The sequence below is a fragment of the Spinacia oleracea genome, chromosome 6, assembly GCF_020520425.1.
Source record: "Spinacia oleracea cultivar Varoflay chromosome 6, BTI_SOV_V1, whole genome shotgun sequence".
NCBI classification, from domain to species: domain Eukaryota; kingdom Viridiplantae; phylum Streptophyta; class Magnoliopsida; order Caryophyllales; family Amaranthaceae; genus Spinacia; species Spinacia oleracea.
In genome coordinates this window covers 33,198,316-33,220,300 of record NC_079492.1, presented here as the reverse complement: position 1 = coordinate 33,220,300, position 21,985 = coordinate 33,198,316, and the positions used below count along the sequence as shown (strand labels likewise).

Genomic DNA, 21,985 nt, shown 5'->3' with positions numbered 1-21,985 from the left:
ATTATCGTAGCTTAGACAATCGATCAAGAGTCTTGATTAATTGTTCGTAATTAATCTGAACCTTGGTATTAGATTTAATGCACCTTGGGTGAAGGACATATTTCCTTCATTCCCGCCAAGCGATCAAGGTAAAAAATCTGCATATTTAGTCAAACAAGTATTAGAACTAGAATTGCAGTTATATATAAACCATATAAGACAAGAAAATAACACAACTACTCTTACCATTAAGGCCACAACACAACCTCCACATCCACCAGCATAACCAAGATTGTAAAACTCTTCAAAAAAACCCCCACACGCTCCATGAGCCTGCATGTTATACGTCCACGTGCACCAATCATACTCTTTTTCCACCCCACCCAAACACACATCACCCATTACTTTATGTGACAGGTTAGTGCACATGGATGTAGGGAAAAGTAAGTGGCCCACTACCACAGCCAAGAAAGCATTTCTAAACTCGAGCTTCTCACTAGGGGTACTTAGAGGTGTAACCTCCCCCGTTGAATCTTTCTTCCCCTCCACAGCTTTGGCTACCTTCGCCAACAACACCATATCCTTTGACGGATGATGAACTCCAATACCATACAACTTAAACAACTCAATGGCAGGACCTGCCATTTCTTCATCCTTCCAATCCATTGCCACGGGAACAGGAACATCATTGGTTCCCATTTGCAGCCCAAAAATACTCTGTACATGTTGGGGGGTGATTCGGAACACATTCTCATCCCCAACTTAACATACCCATCAGCATTTATCCTAGTCATCAACCAATAACAAAATCTCCGGTCCAACTTCCCCATCTTCAATTCCAACAACCCACCAAAACCCATTTTCACTAATTCTTCCCGTCTTGAAACATCTAGTTTTTTTGATTAACTTCCCAAACGAATCCACACGGAAAATAATTTTAGGGGCATGCATAACATTATTTATAAATAAAATATTAGTCAGATTATTTATTTATAAAACATTAGTCAGATTGTCAATCTAAATTTGGCTGATTTATTATAATACTCTAAAGTTAAAAGTACATAATTAAACATTTTACCTTTTCACAACTTTGTAAATGCGTCAAGACAACACGGTTACGTGCGTTGACAATCTCCCCGACACTCTTGCCCTTACTCTTTTTCTTCGAAACCTGATTACCAAATTAAAATTAAAACTTAATTAATTTATTGTTGTTAACAATACATTCATTATAATTACATTAACAAAATTTCCCTTACCCTTCTTTCTCTTTCTCTTTCTTCTTTCTTCCTCCTCTGAAGAAGAAGACGAGGAATCAGCTTCTCAGCCTTCTGTGGAAGAGGCAGAAGATGATGCAGAGCACTCCTCGGAGGAGGAATCCTCTTCACTATTTTGACAGTCCTCCTCAGTGCAATATACATCATCTAAATCTTCAGATGCCTCGTAGACCTTCTGCCTCTTCAACCCCTTCTTTTTTCTACTTACACTGGGTTTTGACACCCTGCAATTGATTGGGAACACACAACCACACACATATATTAACAGACAAACCAATAATAATAATATAAACAAGATGTTTATAATGCATATGTTATGAATGCTTACCAACGACTTCTTCGGCGGGGTTCTCCCACCTTTCTTTGAACCACCACCTTTCTTCGTCGAACCAATCTTTAAATTCCCCATTCGACAAATTCAGGATGATCTACATTCATATTACAAAGTCAAATTTCAATAACTTAGATAATTAGAAACCACTCCACTATAAACGTATTTCAACCCTTAATACAACCCCCACAAACTCAACCTACATTCAACAAACTCAACCTAAATTCAATGTAAATTCAACAACACTTAAATTCAACGTAAATCGATAATTTAAAAACAAATCAACTACACAAATAAAACCAAGAATGTCAGCCAACTTAAGCAAGAATGTCACCTTCAACAATGTCAGCCAACTACACATCCACCTCCATCAAAGCAGGCCACTCTACCACCACCACCCCCTCCACCTCTAAGAATGCATGCCACCTCCAACAAAAATAAATTATAACAACTCCACCAACACAATAGACCAATTTCAAATTCTTAATTCAGCCAACTCACTCAATCATTTAATCCAAAAAACGAAAACTAATTCAATCATTTTAACCAAAAAACTAAAACTAAATCTAAACACATATGACCAGACCAAATAAAAAGCCAAAAATAATATTTAGTCCATCTAGTTCATCAACACTTAATTCAACCCAACAATTTAAAATTAAATCATTCAAAACATTCAACAATTTTAATTCCAAAACATTCAACATTTTCGAAATCAAATGAACAATACAATTAACTACTTCAAGTTTATATCTTCACCTCCCAACTACACCTCCACCTACAACAATGTCTGCCCACTCCACCTACACCTCCACCTCCAACAACGCAGCCCACCACCAACAAATATGGCCAACAATTGTAAGCGAAAACTTTAACTAATTAAATAATTAAAACAATAATTTCATAATATCATAAAAAATTATCATACAAATACAAAAAATTAGGGTCGAAAATATCATACAAATACAAAAAAAACAATAATTTCATAATATCATGTCGAAATTTCTAAATTACTGACAATATTTAAAAAATTAGGGTTTGGTAATCTAACCTCGTCAATTTAGGGCTTTCCACCACCAAATCGCAACGTACAATTCACCGTCAAATTAGTGGCCGCGAGAACTGAGAATGAATCACAACAACTTCAATACTTCCTCCGTTCATTTTTACTCGCAACTTTTGTCACTTTCACGCATGCCGATGCACAACTTTGATCATTATTATCTTTAATTCTCTCTAAGTAAAAATTATAAAAGTTAATATTTTGAAAATACACATTATGAATCTAACAAGATCTCACGTAACTATGTTTTATTTTACGTATAAATCACTAATAATGGTCAAAGTAAAAAATGTGAATAGTGTAAAAGTCACAAACGTTGCGAGTATTAATAATCGGAGGAAGTACAACTTATGGAGAGATGAAATCACAGAGGATTGCAAGAAAACGCGAGGAAAGGAGAGAGAAAGGGAAGATGAAGAGAGATGATCGAATACAGAAGAATGAGAGTGGGTAAATGAAAAATGACACGTTGTCACACACCTCCGTAACGGAATTCAAGTTGGCAAACGGGGTTAACTATTCAACAAGTTCAAAATGGATGGAAAATTACATACATGCCCCTGATATGTATTTCTCAATACATATCATAATGCGGGCTCGCCGCCCTCGAGTAGAGTGCACCGTGCATCCAGGTGCACTGTACACCGCGCACCTAATATGTTCTACTCCCTCCGTCCCTTAATACTCGCACCGCTTTTCTTTACGGGCCGTCCCTTAATACCTGCACCGCTTCTATAAATGAAAAATTTACCAATATTATATTATTTCTCACACTTACTTACTACCCCACCTACACCCCTACTCCCTACAAAAAATCATTTAAAAATTCACATCCCCCACTCACTACTCCTTATCCCTTATACATTTTCCACTAACTATATTAAACAAAAATACTCCACTATCAACTAACACCCATTAAATTAATAAGTCAATTCAAATATTTTAAGCTCTGTACCGGTCAAATCGGTGTGAGTATTAAGGGACGGAGGGAGTACTTATTTTTAGGTGTAATCAAAATACGGAGAAAAGGTTTTACACAATAATCACCGGAACATAACACTAGAGTTAACACAGTAGAGTCAATGTCATACGGAGTAGTAATCAAAATTCACTCTTTCTCTTTCCTCTGTGTTAATCGGACTGGTGGTTTTGATGGTGGAGAGAAGGAAGCCATTGGTGCTTGCTTCCACCAAAGCCCTTCTCAACTCCGCCCTTCGACACGCCGCCACCGCCACCGCCACTACCACCAACGTAGCAGCTGCCAAGGCTGACGCTACTGCTGCCGCTTCCGCAAATACTTCCCCATCATCACTTCAGCTACAGGCCGGAATTCTTTGGTTTCCCAAGGACAAAAATGGAATTCCACCCAGAATTGCTTCTCTCGACCATTCTTCCCTCGTCGGTCTCTCCCTTGCCGACCTTAAACGTCTTGCCATCACTTCAGGCTCTCTGGTATTGTCTAATTGATTTTGATATTTTTTTGGTTAATATTATGTTGAAATTGAATGGTTGTAATTGATTTATTATCATATTGGTGATCAAAATTATTTCCAGGTTAATGAAGACTGAATTAAGGAATGATATAGTTAGGGGGATTTAATGATTTGCAATTGCTTTTCATAATTTAAGGTTATGTAGTAATTGATTATGTGGGTTGAAAGTTGTAGTGGATGATTGGTTTTGAGCACTTTGATGTCATGGTGCTATTTTTGGGAGAACCTCCATCTTGTTCCGGGTTACACACTTACACCTATAGCTAAGTGTACAGCCCAAGTGTGTTTTTTGCTCATTTGGAGAATTTAAAATGAGGGAAGCTGATAAAATGAACAAAAATACATTAAAACTCCGAGTGTACCCATGAACAAGATAGATTTTATATGTTTGGGAGTATGTGAATGAAAATTGGGAAATCAGTAATTGCAGTATTTATTATAATATTGCTCTCAAGTAATTGTTTAATTGTTTTAATAAAAATTATTTACTCAATTATCAAAATATTAGGTGATAAAGGTTCTTATACAAGAAGAAACAAGTTTGGATGGAGAAATGATGCATTATGTTGAATTTGAATGTATATGCTCAACATTAGTCAAAGTCATTGTATATCTAATGTTTACAGTTCTGACTTCTGAGTTACAAGTTAAAACTTCTCATTAATTGAAGTGTCTTGTCGAGTTTTGAGTTGATTTTTGATGAATATTCCAATGTGTTTTTCCATCAAAATAGGTGCTCGTCAAGAATATGGAGACCAATGCTCGAAGAATTGGTCAGGTTGTAGTTTTAGACCCCCCTCTTTCCAAAGATGAGTTATCGCCTGATGTTGGAGCAGTCTCCTGTGCCTCCGAGACAATGCTTGTTTTTCCATCATTGACTTTCCACCAAAGCTACCTCCAGCCATTGAGCAAAAATGTCGCCTATATCTCTCCCCTCCTGGCATTTAATGTGGATCTACATACATCGTGCTTGACATCACTTCTTCGCAATGGAAAGGAGTCTCTAGCATCAATATTTGATATTAATGAGTGTGCAGAGAAAAATGGACAAGGGGTCAAGAACTGTGTTGTCAATTTGAGGCTGGAGTCTTGGCCTCATGTGCCACGATACGCATCACATTTAAGAATCTCTTTTTTGAAGATACCCGAGTGTGGTACCATTGAGTCTCTTAGAGAAAAATCCTCAATTGAAGCTATGGATCGTCAAGAAATGATTGATTTGGCATTGCAGGAATATTTTAACATTGATAGGTACCTTGCCAAAGATGATGTGTTTAGAATCCAAATTGACTGGAGTTGCAATTCAATCCTGTGTGTCGGTTGTAGCATGAGAAAGAAGAATGAGAAAGGTGATATTATTTACTTCAAGGTGAACTCTAGTCTTTGTAGTGGCCTCTAGTTCAAATAAATTGAAGATGCAACCGAGTGAAAGTAACACTGAATTGGATCTTTATGTCATAGGTTGTTGCCTTGGATCCTCCAGAGGAACCAATTCTTCGTGTCAACCATAAACAGACCGCTCTTGTTCTTGGAGGAAGTGCTGCTGCTTCTTTTCCCCCAGATCTTTTGATCTCTGAACCTATTGGTGTTGCGCCTTTACAGATAAATACTATAAAGGCACTGGGATGCATCCTTGCTCCAGCTCTATGTCCATCTGTACTTTCTTCCAAATTCAGCGTCTCTGTCTTATTGCATGGTTTGGCAGGTTTATTTTCTTCTTTATCTCATAAAGTTCTATTGTGCCTAATCATAAATGTAGTGTTATAGTTGCATCTTTATCCTGAAAATTAAAATAAATAGGATTATGGTTTTTTAGTCCTTAGGCAATAGGCTGTATATATCTCATAAGTGGCAATCAGTTGTGACTTTATGGAAAAATCACGAGCCATTCAATATCAATTACCTGTCTTACGAGCCGTTTTAACTACTTGTCCAGAATTTGTATTAAAGCTGTTTTTAGCATCACTATAAGCTGTTTTAGTTAACACCTGATCCAAAATATAATTCATTTTACTGTACCATGCACTGTTAAATCGCCATTTCATAACATAGTTATACCGTTACAGGCCACTTTACAATGCCAATGACATTTTTAAAATCTAACAAGCTTAATATATGTGATGATTACTATAAGACAATCAGATGGAGTAATAGTGCAATACAGATTGCTACTCCTAAGATATAATTATGAGATCCCTTTCAGTGGCTCAGTGCATATAGATGTAAGAAGTCAATGGATGCATAATTCATGATTTTCTGTACCAATTAGCAACTGCCTCTGTATCAGTTAAATTCTCTCTTTTTTTTTTGTCTTCAAAAAATATTCTCCTTATTGCGGTAAATAAATAAATTATCTAAGTGCAAGGAATATGCAGTAATGCACCTTCCTATTCTTCATATGCAAGGACACATTTGAATTTATCACTTCAATAAGTAGACGGATGTAGTTGGCTAGATTTGTGATAGAATTAGAATTCCACCTACGACCATGTACTGAATAGTGCTGGGTGCTATTTCTGTTGCAATCCCAGGATCTGGGAAGAGGACTGTTGTCAGAAATGTTGCTTGTCGACTTGGTCTGCATGTAGTAGAGTACAGCTGTAATGCTTTGATGGAAGGGTCTGAGAAGAAAACGTCTTCTTTACTAACTCAGGCATTCAGTACAGCTCAGAGGTATTCCTAAGCTCTAAACTATGGCTGAATTTAGTCTACTTTGTTTGTGAGTAGTGTTTCTGCAGGCTTCTACAACCTGAGATTTTGTAATCATAGCTAGGTTCCGTATATACATTTTTATGGGTGAAGATATGGAATTATAGTTTGTAAATTTACGTCGTTAGAATTTACTATGTAATCTCTGATTTAAAAGCTGGTAACTTCTTCTCAGATGATTCTTGCAACATCTAATTGGTTTCTATCTACAATTTGAAAAAGTGCTGTAAATAAGTTGAATTTGACCGTTCACTCTTTAATACATCTCTTAGCCTTTTCAGACATGGCTCAGCAGAAATAAGGTGTTTTCGTTTCTGTTCCCTATAATATAGAATTTAGGATTTCCATTTCTGTTCCCTGTAATATAGGCTTGGGGATGTTGTTTTATTTGGAGAGCAGGTATTCTTCTGATTCTTGAGTTAATTTTTGCAAACTTGGGAACCTTTTTGCAGATATTCTCCAGCTATATTGTTGCTGCAGCATTTTGATGTCCTCAGCAATTGGGCATCTAGTGAGGGCTCGCAATCTGATCACACTGGTGTTGTTTCTGAGGTGGCGTCTGTTATAAGGAAATTCACACAGCAGGTTGTCCTGGTTGAAGATAATTCTTTGAAGGAGAAATTGAATGGTACCTCAGTAAGTAATAGCTTCTCTGCCCGAGGAAGATCTCTATTTGTTATATTATCTATGAGTTGCTGATGTAGAAGGAAGCTCAATGAGCAGCTTCCTTTTCAGCTTTAGAAGCTAAGAACCACTGCCGTTCAAGTCTTTGACCTAGTAGTTATTATCACTAAGCCATTAGATTTGATAGCGATCAATCCAACCAGTCACGTGTTGAAAGAAAGAGATGGAACAGTAGAATGCCTTCATGCTTGAAAATATATTTATACCAATTCCAACCAATGCAATGTATTGCTGGATCTGGAAAAAGATTTGTCTTTTGTTTCTTTGAGCAGAGTAATTAGCTGTTAAGAACTTTTGTTAGAGGACCACCTATTTTTTTGCTCATTTTTGTTTTATATGTGAGCAACTGAGTTCCTCCCAACACTTCATCTCCTAATCTGTTCAGAGAATAGTTGCTTCACGCATCCAAGTATCCAACAACATGTAATGTTGCTTAGGACTTTGTTTCTTCTTCTTAGCTTAAGAATGAAAAGTGAATCCGTAAAGCTGATTGCAATTCTAGGTTAAAGCTTGATTTAATGGTGGTTTGACCTCCTAGCAGATGCACAGGGTTGAGCACCCTGTGACCAGTCCCTTGCCGCCTTAAGGCAAATCTAAGCTATAAAACCCTAGCTTTACTTTTGGCTGTTGATTAACATATTGTAATTACAAAAGAAAAGGAAAAAGAAGATGTACACCTTATGAGAGCCTTGAGAGGCTACCTAATTACTGCATCACCATAGGAGAACCTAGCCTTTGCTGCTTTGGTGGATAATACTAGTCCACCTTTAAGGAAGGATTGCTAGCCTTGAATATGTGATACATGGATTCCATATAGTCCTACTATGTTGGAATCTTCATTATATCTCAAGTACCCGTGTCGGGTCCGTGACGCCCGGACATGGGTGTGGACACCGGACACTTCATTTTGGACCAAGATCATGATTTTTTTCCTCAAAATAGCGGATTCGGACACTTGAACACGTACCCGTGTCCCAGTAACATATCCGTGACACAAAACTTTGACTTTCGGAGATGGCGATCTTCTGTAATCTTTGATCTTTTGCTGCTGCTCTATCTATCCCACCTTCCCACATTCCCACATTAACAACCAAAGGATCATAGACCGCATGCCATGAATCAAAGGACATGCAAGTTTTATGTTGTCTTTCTCTGGTGCTCAATTTATCCCACATTATCAGCTTATGAAAGTGTGCCTTGACTTTTCTCCTCCTATTGCGCTGTTGGCCTCTTCAATTCCCACTTTCTACTAATGGTTTCCTTGCATTTACAACCTTCTTCCTCCCCTTAGACAGACTATTTGGAATATCAATTTAGATCCTAATTTCGGTTGAATGGTTTCCGACAATATAGTGAATTATCTCTTAATTATTGACTGGAACCGGAGCTCTGGAAGTACTTCCAATTAGGAACGAAGTTATCATAAGTTATTTACCTTCCTTCTACTTCCACTTCTTATACAGCTGTCCAAGTGCAAATAAGTCGAATATAGTTCCTGTTATACTTTTCCATTTCCGACCAATTGACAGCATTTAAAATAGTAGCCTGCTGTTGTTCACCATATTCCGTTTAACTAAATGTTTACCGTAGTACAAGTGGCTAGGAGGAAGTCATTACCAGGCCTAAGCCGATTCAGCAACCAGTCTGGATCGGTCAGGTCTGGCTCTGAATGGACCGTCTTGAACTCTCAACTGGTCTTGTCTGTGCCAGTTCTAGGTTTGGGCTCCTGGCTAAACGTGAATTGTGCGTTACAAAGCTAGTCTTGTTATATGTCATCTACAAAAAATTTCAAAAATAATTAAATTGTCCTCTGGAAAGCCAATCGTAAAAAAACGGATCGGCCCTGAGCCGGTTTCTTCAAGATAAAATGAACAGAGTCTAGCCTATTGCACAGCTGCTTCCCCCCCCCCCCCCCCCCCTGTGCCAGTTGATATCTGAGCCTGAACAGGTCTTTTTTCCATTTTTAACTGCTAGAATATACTACCTCTGTTTCTCTTTTTGACACTATTCACATAATCTACTTTGATTATCTTTTGTAATTTAAATTCGAGAAAAAACATAGTGATGTAGGATCTTGTTAAATTCGTTTCAATGTGTATTTTATTACGAATATTATCAAAATTTATAGTTGTTTCTTATTTATAATTAAAGATATTAATGGTTGAAGTTGTGCATTGGCAAGCGTGACTAAATAAAAAAACAGAGGAAGTATAGTTAAAATTTAAAAGTGTTTATATCCAAATGGTACCAGTGTTCTCAAGTCCAGATATCACATGGATTTCTGGCAGTGAGACATTTATAAATCTGTACTTTGTGCATTGTGAAAGTAGGTTTATTTTTCGATTTTTGTAACTTGCTGATGCAGCAGCTGGATGTTGCTGAAAGGATAAGGCGGCCCCAGGTCTTGTTAATTGCAGCAACTGAGAGTACTGAAGGCCTGCCACCTGCAATAAGACGCTGCTTTAGCCACGAGCTCAATCTGGAGCCTTTGACTGAAGAAGATAGAGCTCAAATTCTTACCAAATCATTGCAAAGCATTCCTGAAATCTCTGCTGATGTATGTTTGATGTTCATCATTTTTTTTTTAATTTCTGTTCTTTCGTAATATGGATTCAAAGTATCACGGGTACTATAAGTTCATCTCTTATCTGTTTATTTGTCGCATACATGCAGATGCCTGATACATGGGTACATAAACTTGAGGCTAGGAATCAGGGAGAGGGAGAGGGGAGAGGCGGAGAGAGATGTTCTCTTTAGTGAACCAGTAGGTGCATGTAAAAAACATGTTGGGGGGACGGGTGGGGGGGGGGGGGGGGGGTGGGGGGTGGGGAGGTGAGTCATGAATCATTTTTTACCTTAGAAATGTGTAGGTGGTTGGAAAATACTAAGTAGTTCATAAGTAAATAAATAAAGATAGAATGAACAAATTGGAGATTTATGATGTGGAAGGCAGCTGCCTTGGACACAAGGTCCCCTCCCCCCCCCCCCCCCCCCCCCCCCTTTCCTGCTGCATCTGTGGGAACCCGACCTAGGGCTTGACAAGTCGTCCAATAGCTTAGGTGAAGTAAAATAGGCGATTAGGAACTTGTCTTTTCACCACAGCTTGACCAACTACTGGCCAATCAAAACCTGTTGCCATCAGTGGCACCTTTCTACATCATCTTTGGCTTCTTCTACTTCATGTTGTCAAACTCGTTCCATTCTTCATTCTCCTGTGTCACTCCTTTTCTCTCTATCTTCTCACCCCTTTGCATGCACCACTTTCTCTCACCTACTTTGACTTTTAATTTTAATCTAACTGTGGATGGGGTGTTATCTAGCAGAAATCTTCTTTGAAAAAGAAAGTAAAAAGTAAAGGTATATATGGTGAAAGGAAAGAGGGGGGTGGAAAACTCTTTTAGATTTAGGAAACTTCCGAGGTTACTGATCTTTACTCACATCTTCAAAAAGCAATGACCCACTTATCAGTTCTCACTAACTTTAATAAAAAAAGTACCCCACTATCAACTACTTCCTCCGTCCCGGAATACCCGCACCGCTTTCCTTATAAAGTCGTCCCAGATTCCTTACACCCTTTCTATAAATGGCAAACTTTTATTAATATTATACTTACCCATGGACCCACCTATATTCCTACTCCCTAAAAAAACATTAAAAAGTGAGTCATTTCCCACTATCCCCTTAAAAAGTTGACACTTTTTCCACTATCTATATTAAAAAATACCCCACTGTCAACTACCATCTAATTAAATAATAAGTCAATTACATTGCATTAAAGTCTGTGCCGGTCAAACCGGTTCGAGTATTCCAGGACGGAGGGAGTACCACACAATAAAATATAAATCCAATTCATTTTCCTAAATTATTGTGTCAGTCAAAGTGGTGCGAGTAAATTGAGTAGTTATTCTAGATAGAAATTTTTATTCAAATGAATAAACGCAACACAGAGTAAAAAAATTGCAAGAAAGTGCGTGAATCATGTTGCACAACCCAAAGCAATGAGTTGGGAAACCACCATTCACCAAAGACCACAAAGAAACTAAAAGAGCCACAGTCCCATAACACCTCCACCCTGTTAGCCTTAAATTGAAATTTGAAATATACGGTTATCACTTTCAACCAACGCACCCAAGACATAGCCGTAAACACACTACAAAGTACCTTATGATGTTTTCTCCTCCGAATTCGAAGTAACTACACAGATTCAGGACAAGTCCAAAGTTTCCTTGTTAAATATAAACATGTACTTTGTAAAACGGAAGCCACCTTACAATGAAAGAAATAAGGATGGCTTGGGTAGGATCTAGTAATACCTATACAGCTATACTTGGACTCTAATGTTTTACCCTTACCTGTACTTGGCATTTTTATTACAAACCTCAGCGGTACACATTGCATTATTTCAAGTACAGAGGTATACGTGAAAACTTCCTAAAAACCAAGACCCTTACCTGGACCTATTGTTAATAGTTGCATAACCTCAATGGGAGATGAGAGGTTACTGGCGAGTGACTAGGCACTGGCTAGGTATGTAGTGAGCAATTTAGCATAGAAAGCGGGTCTTCAAACTAACTCGCTGAGTAGGTCAGTAGGTGAAGCCGTGAAGGTAAATATGAATGTCTGATTGGGTCAGAGTTTTTTTTTTTAGTGAAACATAAGTTTAGGAAGTCCCAGTCCATGGGTAGGGTCTACTAAACTACAACTTATACCTTTAAATTAGGTCGTACCTTAAATATATGCATTATGATATTGGTGTTATTACCAACACAACTGGTTGTGGTACTTGGCTTGCCCTCTCGTTTGACGTTCTATAAATAGCTGTTGAATTAATATGCTGACTGTATTGGCTGCAGCAGGGTGACTTGGAGCATGTTGTGAAAGATGTAGTAGCTCAGACATCAGGTTATACAGCCAGGGATTTACGTTCATTAATTGCTGATGCTGGAGCCAATGTGATCCCCAAGGATCTTTTTCTAAGTGAGCCTCGGAAGATAGTTGAGAATAATGTGGAGCTAAATCCTGTTGGAGAGAATATTCGAGTTCCTGGAAAAGAAGACTTGTCAAAAGCATTGGAGCGCTCAAAGAGGAGGAACGCATCTGCATTAGGTGCGCCTAAGGTACCTATTTGCATTAGTGATTTTATCTGTAAATAATGCTTCACTACCGTGTCTGTGTAGTTTTTATGCAGTTTACTTTCATAAAGAAAAAAGAAAGTAAATTTTCCTTATTGTTATTTGAGATTTTCTTGTTACATGCAGCATTTTTGAGTCCGATTCATAATACATCCTTAAAGTGATACAAGCACCATCAAAATGAATGTTATGAATCTGTGATTATAAAGTATAGTAGTAATATGTTATGTGACAGAATGCAGAGTCCTTGTTTGTGCAATGTGATGCCTGCTTCAGTCTCGTTTTTTCTTGGCTGATTGACCCAATACACTTGAACCACTCTTTTCTGGGTCTAACTTGCATGCCAATACTATCCCAATGTTAGAGCCTTGGAGGCATCCATGTCAATGCCAACAACTACATTATTATTTGGGTTTTATAAGCTAGCTGTATGTTGGCTCATTCATCCAAGATGGTGGGATTCTATAAATGTTTGAGTGGTGAAAATAGAGCACGGAGTAGTGTGTAGCAACTTAACAAGAACATTCCATACAAATTGCTGTCATGCTAGAGGATCAACTCCGCTTTCGTACTGTTTGAAATTATAAATAAGTTATACACTGTATAAAAGCTCTTGCTTTTTCCTTGGGAGATGGAACATGGAAGTATGGAACTTAAAGCTATCATACAACAATAACGACACCATTTTTTTTTCTGCCAAGGCAAGGTTCATATGTATGCAAGTTTAACCCTAAGTAGATAAAGGAATCTAAAAAGACACTTTCAAGAAGAACAACAACAAATCTATGAGTGGAAACCGTATATAATGGAACATATAGTTTTCCCTTTTTTTTGAGGGTTGGTAATGGTATAGCTGTAAGAGTATAGTATTAGAGATGAAGTGGTAGTAGTAGTTGTGGACCTGATGGTGGAGTAGTATCCCTTGTGCCTTCTTTTCTATTCTTCTTCTTGGGTTATATCTTGCTTTATAATCAAATTTTAGATTCTTCTTGGATCCCCATTTAAAAGGACCTCCCATCTCCTCATTGGGGTATCCGGTGCCTTCAAAGTTTACACAACCACTTAGCTCGCCACTACTGAAAGGACCCAGACAGAGCCAAAAGTTAGAGAATTTTCGTTAAGAACTTGGAATCCAATGCTGCAGCTAGTCTAAAAAGGGGAAAATGGCACTGTTATCCAGAGTTGCAAACCTGCATACGTCAGCTACATCTACTTATGGATTGGGTGCGCAGAGAAAATCTGGAAGTGGAAAAAGTGACCAAACGTAAAGACAGAATCAAGAACTGAATCAGTAGAAGCTCGAAGGTGCTTGCTGTGGCAGCTGGGGTGCCTTCTGGTTTCTTTTTTTCCAATAGTGAGATTATCTAATATAGTGTCTAGGTGGTTCAGATTTGGATAATGCATGCTCAAGATTGGGCTCCACAAGGCGTCGAGACTCGAGACACCTCTGGAAACTAGGCTGGAGTTGGTTGCCACTTGCCACAGACCCTGAGGTTCCTACTGATTCTTTCCAACCTACAGCCTGTTGGTTTATGGCCAATTACTCCTTACTATACTTTAAGTTTGCATAATATCTTTTTTTTTTTTACTTTGAATTACCGTGTCCTGAATCCTTTTAAATTGAGTCCTTGATTTTTGAAATTCGTGAGTCCCCATCGTAGCTTCCATTGCTACAGCTAAACCATTTGCGATTGGATTTCAAAAAGGGTTTAACTGTCACTTATAACAAAAGAAAGTATTCCAGGATGGTCCTAGCGAAAAGAAGAAAACGGCCTCTATCTGAGTCTTGACTGCTTAGGGAGGCTACCTAGGTCATAGTCTCCAATGTGGTTCCTGGCTGCTTGCAGCAGCAACCATAATGGCTAGTATTTTTCAATAAATCATAGGTGTAAGAAATTAACGCCTGCCAAATTGTAAGAGCGACAAAACTATCAGGGGATTTTTCTTTTAATAGCTCTCAAATACTGATAAATTTGGGAAATAGGACTTCCTATGCCTCTTGTTGCTTGTGCATTCTACTTATTAAAAAAAGTTATCATTGTTGTTCATGGTAAAATAGCTTTTGGTTCCTTTTTCATAACAGAGTACAATTTCATCTGATTGTCATTTTTTCACAGGTTCCAAATGTTAAATGGGAAGATGTGGGCGGGCTTGAAGATGTGAAGAAAACAATCCTGGACACTGTTCAGGTTGGTTACTTTTCAAATGCCATGCAAGTATTGCTAACCTTGTCCACCTTCGGAAATAAACTACCTAGTACTTCCTCCGTTCTTTTTTAAATGACACAATTATTTAGGCACGTTTGCCAATGCACGATTTCAAACATTAATATCTCTAATTGTGTATCAGAAAAAATTATAAAAAGTTGATAGTTAAATAATATTTACTGATACGAATCTAATAAGACCCCACACGACTATGTTTTTTCTTATGTATAAACCACAAAAGGAAGTCAAAGGTGTTTGTGTAAATAGTGTCTAAAATACCATTGTGTCATGTAAATAAGAACAGACGAAGTATATTTTAGAGAGGAAGAGAGAGGGAGAGGGAAGAGAGAGCGAGATTGGGAAAGAGGGAGGTAGGAGAGGGAGGGGAGGGGAGGGGAGGGGAGGGGAGAGAGGGTTATAGAGGAAGAAGGAGAGAGCGAGATGGGGCGAGAGGGAGGGGGATGGAGAAAGTCTGAAAATAAACCATAATTATATTTTATTTCTATATTTTGTAATTGTTCCATACCCCGAATGCAAACACTTACTAGTCGTGTCTCTGTAATGTCAATCTGTAAATTAGTCCTTGTTAGATCGGTATCAGAGCCTGATACTTTGCCATTTAATTGTTCCGAACCCCAAATTTGAACACTTATAAACTGCCCCAGTATTATCGATCTGTACCTTTTCCTTCTCGGATTGTTAGTTAATACGTGTGTCTGAGTTTGAGTGTAATGGCCTAGTCTTAACTTACAAGTTCCTGAAAACTTTGTCAAAGAAAGACTACTGAAGTGTCATATTATCAGTACCGTTAAATTGTGTTTGTGTATGGTTGTTTCAGGATTGTGTTTGTTTGCTTTGATGAGTATGGCTCGAATTAGATTGGTTGTTGGATTATTCTTGGTGTTATGGTGTGTATGCATGTGGAGATGGAGCCATGGGGGTTTAGTGGAGTGAGTGATCAGTTCCGAGTTGGTAAAACAGTGACAAAGAAAGAGCTGGAAGAAAATCTCCTGAAATCTGATTGAACCTTGGGGTTTAAACGATGTACTTCGCAGCTCTAAACTGCTATTTTACCATTCCATATCCAAAATTTGGAAGCTTTTTAGCCATGCTTCCAAGCTCTAAGTTTTTAAACTTCTCCGTGTCAGATCCATGGATTTGTACTAAAGTATATTTGTGCCCAATTGCAGGCAACATAACTTATGACTTTGTTGTCTTGTCTTAGCTTATGAATCCCTGAAAAGATTGACAAAGACTACAATTATGTCAATGCTGTCATTATTATTTTGTGCGTGGTCTACTCTAGATTGTTTTCTGTTTTTTTTTTCTAGTTTGTGCAGGGCTGGAGCCAAAGATTCATTTGTTCATTTGGCCGTGGGATGTAATGGACTAAATCAAAATGGCTCTTAAAACCTCTTCGCTTTCATTCCATGAAGTAGAAGATGGTCGTCCCGTTGTCGTCCCGTTATTTCTTTTGGATCAATTGGAAACAACCTCTCTGCAATCGCAGGGGTAAGGTTGCGTACACCCGACCCCCCCTTACCCCGCTTCTTGCGGGAGCCTCTTTGAGGCAATGGGGTAATGATAATGATGATGATGTGCAGGGCTGGATGGAATGTGACTTCTGTGTGGTGTTAGTGTTATTAGTTTATTACTGTTGCAATGGTGTGTTCCTGTGTGGTGCTGAGGTAATTGACGAGATTTTTCAAATTTCTGGTTGTATGGTTGTTTAAATTTCTCGGGGTTTAAGTGAGTCTGGAAGTAGTTGCTTAATTTGGCAGCGAAGTTCTTCCTGAAGGTTTAGCGTTTTTGTACGGGTGACTTTAGTCATTTCTCTTGGTGGTATTTGTGTTCTCCGTTCTTTGATCTAGTTCATGGGTTTTATTGTTCAATTTGTTTAATTGGTGCTATGAATTTAGACATGGTCCCCCATAATTTGGCTAGCATTACGTGTTTCTGTACTGCGGTTGTTGTGGTGGTCTGTTTGCTACTACTGTAAGTGCATGAAATTGTAGGTGTTGGGTGGCACTTGGAAATTTGGCATGGTTATGATCTTAGCTTCAAATTCAAGGGTGACAAATTCAAGAATTTATGCAAAGCTCCTATTGTGTTTTTGGTTTTTGCTTCAGCATTTTTAGTCTATTTCATTACTAGGTGTCACGAGCCTTAGGGTTTGTTGGCTATTATTGGGTTGCTTGATGTTGTTCATGGTTGGGAGCTTTCTAACTTGCATTACGTAATTGCAGCTACCTCTCCTACACAAGGATTTGTTTTCATCTGGGTTGCGTAAACGTTCTGGGGTTCTTCTTTATGGTCCTCCTGGCACAGGAAAGGTTAAAGCTCGTGTAAAGGTTATGTCTTTTCTTCATGAGCATATATTTCATGTATTCTGATTGTCAACTCCATGATCAAACTCAGACTCTGTTGGCAAAAGCTGTAGCAACGGAATGCTCTCTGAATTTCTTAAGCGTAAAAGGACCTGAACTGATCAATATGTACATAGGGGAGTCTGAGAAAAATGTGCGAGACATATTTCAAAAGGTGAAGTGCTGTTGTGCTTCGTATCCTTAGTTTAGCCTGCTTGCTAGGACCAATAAGTGAACTTGCTCATGTGGCAGGCTAGGTCAGCACGTCCATGTGTTATCTTTTTCGATGAACTTGATTCGCTTGCCCCAGCTCGGGGTGCTTCTGGTGACTCTGGGGGTGTTATGGACAGAGTTGTTTCTCAGGTGAGGATTTTGAAGAACTTTAGTTGTTTCTAATGTCATTCAGCTCTCAGTTTGATATATCACTAGTTACTCACTATATTTATCTGTGCTAGATGCTAGCTGAGATTGATGGCCTCAGTGACTCTACTCAGGTACCTTTCACATCTCAAATGGTATGGTCTTTTCCTTGTTATGCTCCAAATCTAATGTTACTCTTTGCCTTCATTCTGTTTCACCAGGATATGTTTGTTATTGGGGCAAGCAATCGTCCTGATCTTATTGACCCAGCACTCCTGCGGCCTGGCCGATTTGACAAGCTCCTCTATGTTGGGGTTAACTCTGATCCATCTTATAGAGAGCGGTTAGTGGATCCATATATTGTACTTCTTTGTCTATCATTGATTTTCTAGCATTATCTCTGAAATATTGCATGATGCAGGGTCCTTATAGCACTCACCCGAAAATTCAAACTGCATGAAGATGTCTCTCTTTACTCAATTGCGAAAAGATGCCCGCCAAATTTTACTGGCGCAGATATGTATGCCTTATGTGCAGATGCTTGGTTTCACGCTGCAAAACGGCAGGTATTGGTGTGTTGTATTTTACACCGGTAGACTCTTTTTTGGAAACTTTATGATGTGCCTTTTTCTTCCTTTTGTAGGTCTTAAGTACAGCTTCGGATTCGACCAGTAACGATAGCCATGTCGACACCATTGTTGTGGAATACGAGGATTTCATCAAGGTAAGAGAGATATCCAGACAATATTAGTTTGAATTGTATTAAAGATAGTTTATATAGCTGCATTTAATGGCTGTGACATTAAAAAATTTATGTCATAACAAAGGCTTTGTTACATGCTCTAAAGATACTTTATGGGGGAATATCACATCTAAGGAGCGACTTGCATGCTTTATATTGAACCACATTCGGGAGGCTCACTAAAGACCAGAAACATATCAGCTTTCAGAAATCAGTGTCAGTTTATAACGTTAGATATTCTCTGCAAACTTGATGGCTAGGAGCCTAGGACAGGCGAGGAGATAGCTTCTGAAAGACAGACTACCTAGCCTTACAAATCCGGTCAACGCACTCCAATGCTTACCTGGCCAGAAAATGTCTGGAAGATGGACTTTCGATGAAGTAGGTGGACAGTTGGAACCCCTAACTCTCAAGGACAGCTGCCGTAGCTTATTTTATCCCTTCAGCATCCAGGCCCACTGCCCATAAATGGAATTGTGTCTTTTAGTCTGAGGAGCGTAACCTGGGTTTCGGTATCCATACGCATCTCTATAGTGGAGAAGTGGTTGTGGAAATTTCAACTAGACCCTGGTTCTCTTGGGCACAGAGTGGTTCAGAGTAGGTATAGTCTTCAATGAAATGTCTAGGATGCACTAACAGGTCGCAGGTTCCGCAGACTAGCCCTTGGAAGTTTATTACTTTAATTCACAAATTTTATCTTTTCTTTCTCTTGATTGAGTGGGTGGAGTACGGGGAGCAAATTTGTATTGGAAGGGTTCTTTGGTAGGGAAGCAACCCTTTAGTATCTTTTCCCCTCTCTATAGGTCATCCACTTGACGTCACAGTTCACTCTCCTGTATCTTGCTTTCTTTTGGGTGAAGGATGGGGATGATTTTTCTTGTAATCTTTGACCCTTATGATAGAGCTTGGGAGCTTACTAGTTAAGAATCCTTGAAATTGTCTCCCATGATGAAAAGTGTGGCTGCCTGATTAAGCGGGATCTTTAACTTGTCGTTCCACCTTAATTGCTAAATGGCCCAAATCTTAATCCTTCCTCCCTGTTTGCAGTAGGCTGCGTTGAAAGCTTTTGTCTCAGTTGCTAGCCTGGGGAATCTAAATACTACTCCCTCCGTCCCTTCTTATACTTGACATATTCCGTTTTGGGTGTCCCTTTTTAATCTTTACGTTTGGAATATTTCTTTTTATATTGTAACGTAAATGCCCCTAATATCCTGTCAACAATCGTGCAAAGTGATTATTTTAATCAATCAAATTCATTGGGGCAGTAAATCTGTCACACTTTCTCGCTAGGGCATTAAATCTCTCCCATTTTCCTAATCTCATGTTTTGGATAAAAGTGAATATTATTAATAAACGTCATTTGGTAATTTGCATTTATTAAGTAAAAAAAAGAATTTTTATCCACATTTATTATTTGTTAAATCGCGTGTATGATACCAAACGTAAAGGATAAAAGGGATAGAGGGAGTAGTAATTATCTGCTTCCTTGGAGACCAGACAAGGCAATATCCCTCACATGGGTTCTTTATGCCTTGCTACTGATGAAACAGGGAACCGTTTATTTATGCATCATCACGTGTCTCTGTTTCTTTGGCTTAGGTTATTTGACTTGGTGAATTTAAAGAATAAAAAAGGAAGAAGAGAGTTTGGGGAAAATCGATAGTAGATTGTAATTGATGCTATTAAATCATCAAATAGGGTTTACAATCGCATTCGCTCAAGTGACTTGAAAACTACAAAATTAAGCAAGTAAAAGTAAACTCAAATCAATTTCATTAATTTCATCCCTTGCTGATCTCCTCTATAGTTTGCATTATAACTTCCTTTCCTTTCCCGCCTCTAAAAATCTCTTTTCCCTCTTCCAAGCTAACTCTAATATACGAAGTACTAATTTTGCATTACCAAAGGTGCCTTTCTCCCTAAGCTAGTCTATTAGAGACATCCCCTCTTCAGGAGTTCAGGACGATTTACAGAGTTAGTGTATGAAATCAGGTGTAAGGGCATAAGTTTTTATGGCAGGCTGCTCACCCCCCCCCCCCCCCCCCCCCCCCTCTCCCTCCCCCCACCCATCCACACACACTGACACACACACGTTTTGTGGATATTTTAGCTGGAGAGGATTGATAGGATTATCCATGTTGGGAGTCTTCTTTGGGTTACTTTTATGGAAGCAGTGGTGTATCTAGTTTGCCTTTCAGCTCTGATCATGGGGCATTCTTTGTATTCCCCAAACTGGAGTACTTTTTCTTTTTTTACTTGACTAGCGAAGGACTTTTGTCCCCTTATTTTCATCTCCTTTTCTTCATTGAATGACATTATTTTCTTGTCGCTTCTTTTTTTTGCTGTAAAAGAATGCTGTTTTCATCTTACTTCGTATCACTTTTTAGTAATTTTTAGACATTCAGTCGATAAAATATGATATACCCATTTTCCTTTTCATTGTTAGTTTGAGTGGAATGAGATCTTAGTTTTATCATTTTGGAGGGAAGATATGGAATACCCTATGTCAAGTTCTATACAGTAAATTAAATGCGTTATGACCAATTTAATTATCACTTTCCATCCTAAGCTCATTCACAGATCCCAAGAACGGCTATATCACATGACATTTGCTTGCTATATCACATGACATTTGCTTGCTTTGTCAGGCAAATAATGAGTCGTGCTCACATGTCTTCCTTTAGTGTGATATGGTATGCTACCTTTGGAAATGACTCTTTTGCATTTTAAGAAGAATGTTGGTTAGACCTTCGAGTATTTAGGAGTGGTTGCAGATTTTCTTTGTAGGGTTTGGTGCAGGGAGGGACTAGGGAGATGAAGAAGGTGATTTGGCGAAATACGATTATGGCAATTTTGTGGTGTGTTAGTGCGGAATGGTCGTATTTTTATTGTTGTCGTCCCACGTGATATATTGTGGGATAAAGTAACTTTATTAGCTTCTTTATGGGCTAAGGCGGTGGGGGCTTTTCCATATTACTCAATTGGGGATGTACAAAGGAATTGGGCTACACTGTAGTTCTGAATTTTGGTCTCTACCAAGGAAACCCGTCCTCTTGATGTACTTACAATTTCGGTTGATCAACTTTGATAATACTTCTCTGCTTTAAAAAATAATAATAATCAAACTAAGCCTGCTGTCTGTTTTGTATCTTATTGCTTTTGCAGGTCTTAGGAGAGTTACCTCCATCTCTCTCTCTAGCAGAGCTCCAGAAATACGAGATGCTGCGGGATCAGTTTGGAGGAGGTTCAAACTGACTTTGTTGAATCTGTCAATTTGCTAACACATTGGCCTCAAATCAAGGATATTTCACAATTTTTGAAGGATATTTAATCTGGGGGACAGCCAATCTGTAAGAAGTTTCAGGAGTATGCATTTCTCCCTTCTGATCTCCCACCTTTTCGCTCCCTTTATATCTGTGCTGGCAGTTGATTCATTCTCTTATAGGCTGTATTATTCTTTTAACATGAAGCACAAATAATGTAGAATGGAGGCTGTATTATTCCATACAATAGAGAACATGTACAAGAGAAATGTAAATATATAAGCAAGAATCAGCTTGAATGCATTTTGCTTGAATCAGTTGGGGAGAAATATGTAGATGACTAGTCTTTTTTGGTCATCCTGCATCAGTTGTTCTATTC

The 21,985-nt window shown here is 38.5% G+C and overlaps 1 protein-coding gene across 3 annotated transcripts; it reads left to right on the top strand.

Moving 5' to 3' along the window:
• Positions 1–3,689: 3,689 nt before the first annotated feature.
• LOC110777346 (peroxisomal ATPase PEX6) lies at positions 3,690–21,985 on the top strand. Of its 3 annotated transcripts, none has more exons than XM_021981948.2 (16): positions 3,690–4,102; positions 4,877–5,512; positions 5,605–5,848; positions 6,675–6,816; positions 7,305–7,488; positions 9,902–10,093; positions 12,390–12,653; positions 14,786–14,857; positions 17,122–17,208; positions 17,294–17,416; positions 17,494–17,604; positions 17,697–17,735; positions 17,823–17,944; positions 18,023–18,167; positions 18,245–18,325; positions 21,509–21,985. In XM_021981948.2, the coding sequence occupies exons 1-16, from the start codon at positions 3,803–3,805 to the stop codon at positions 21,596–21,598; spliced, it is 2,832 nt and encodes a 943-aa protein (XP_021837640.2). In that variant the 5' UTR covers positions 3,690–3,802; the 3' UTR covers positions 21,599–21,985. The 3 variants fall into 3 exon arrangements, with proteins under 3 accessions (XP_021837640.2, XP_021837642.2, XP_021837641.2); XM_021981950.2 differs by having other exon boundaries at positions 3,704–4,102; positions 12,393–12,653; XM_021981949.2 differs by having other exon boundaries at positions 3,705–4,102; positions 9,905–10,093.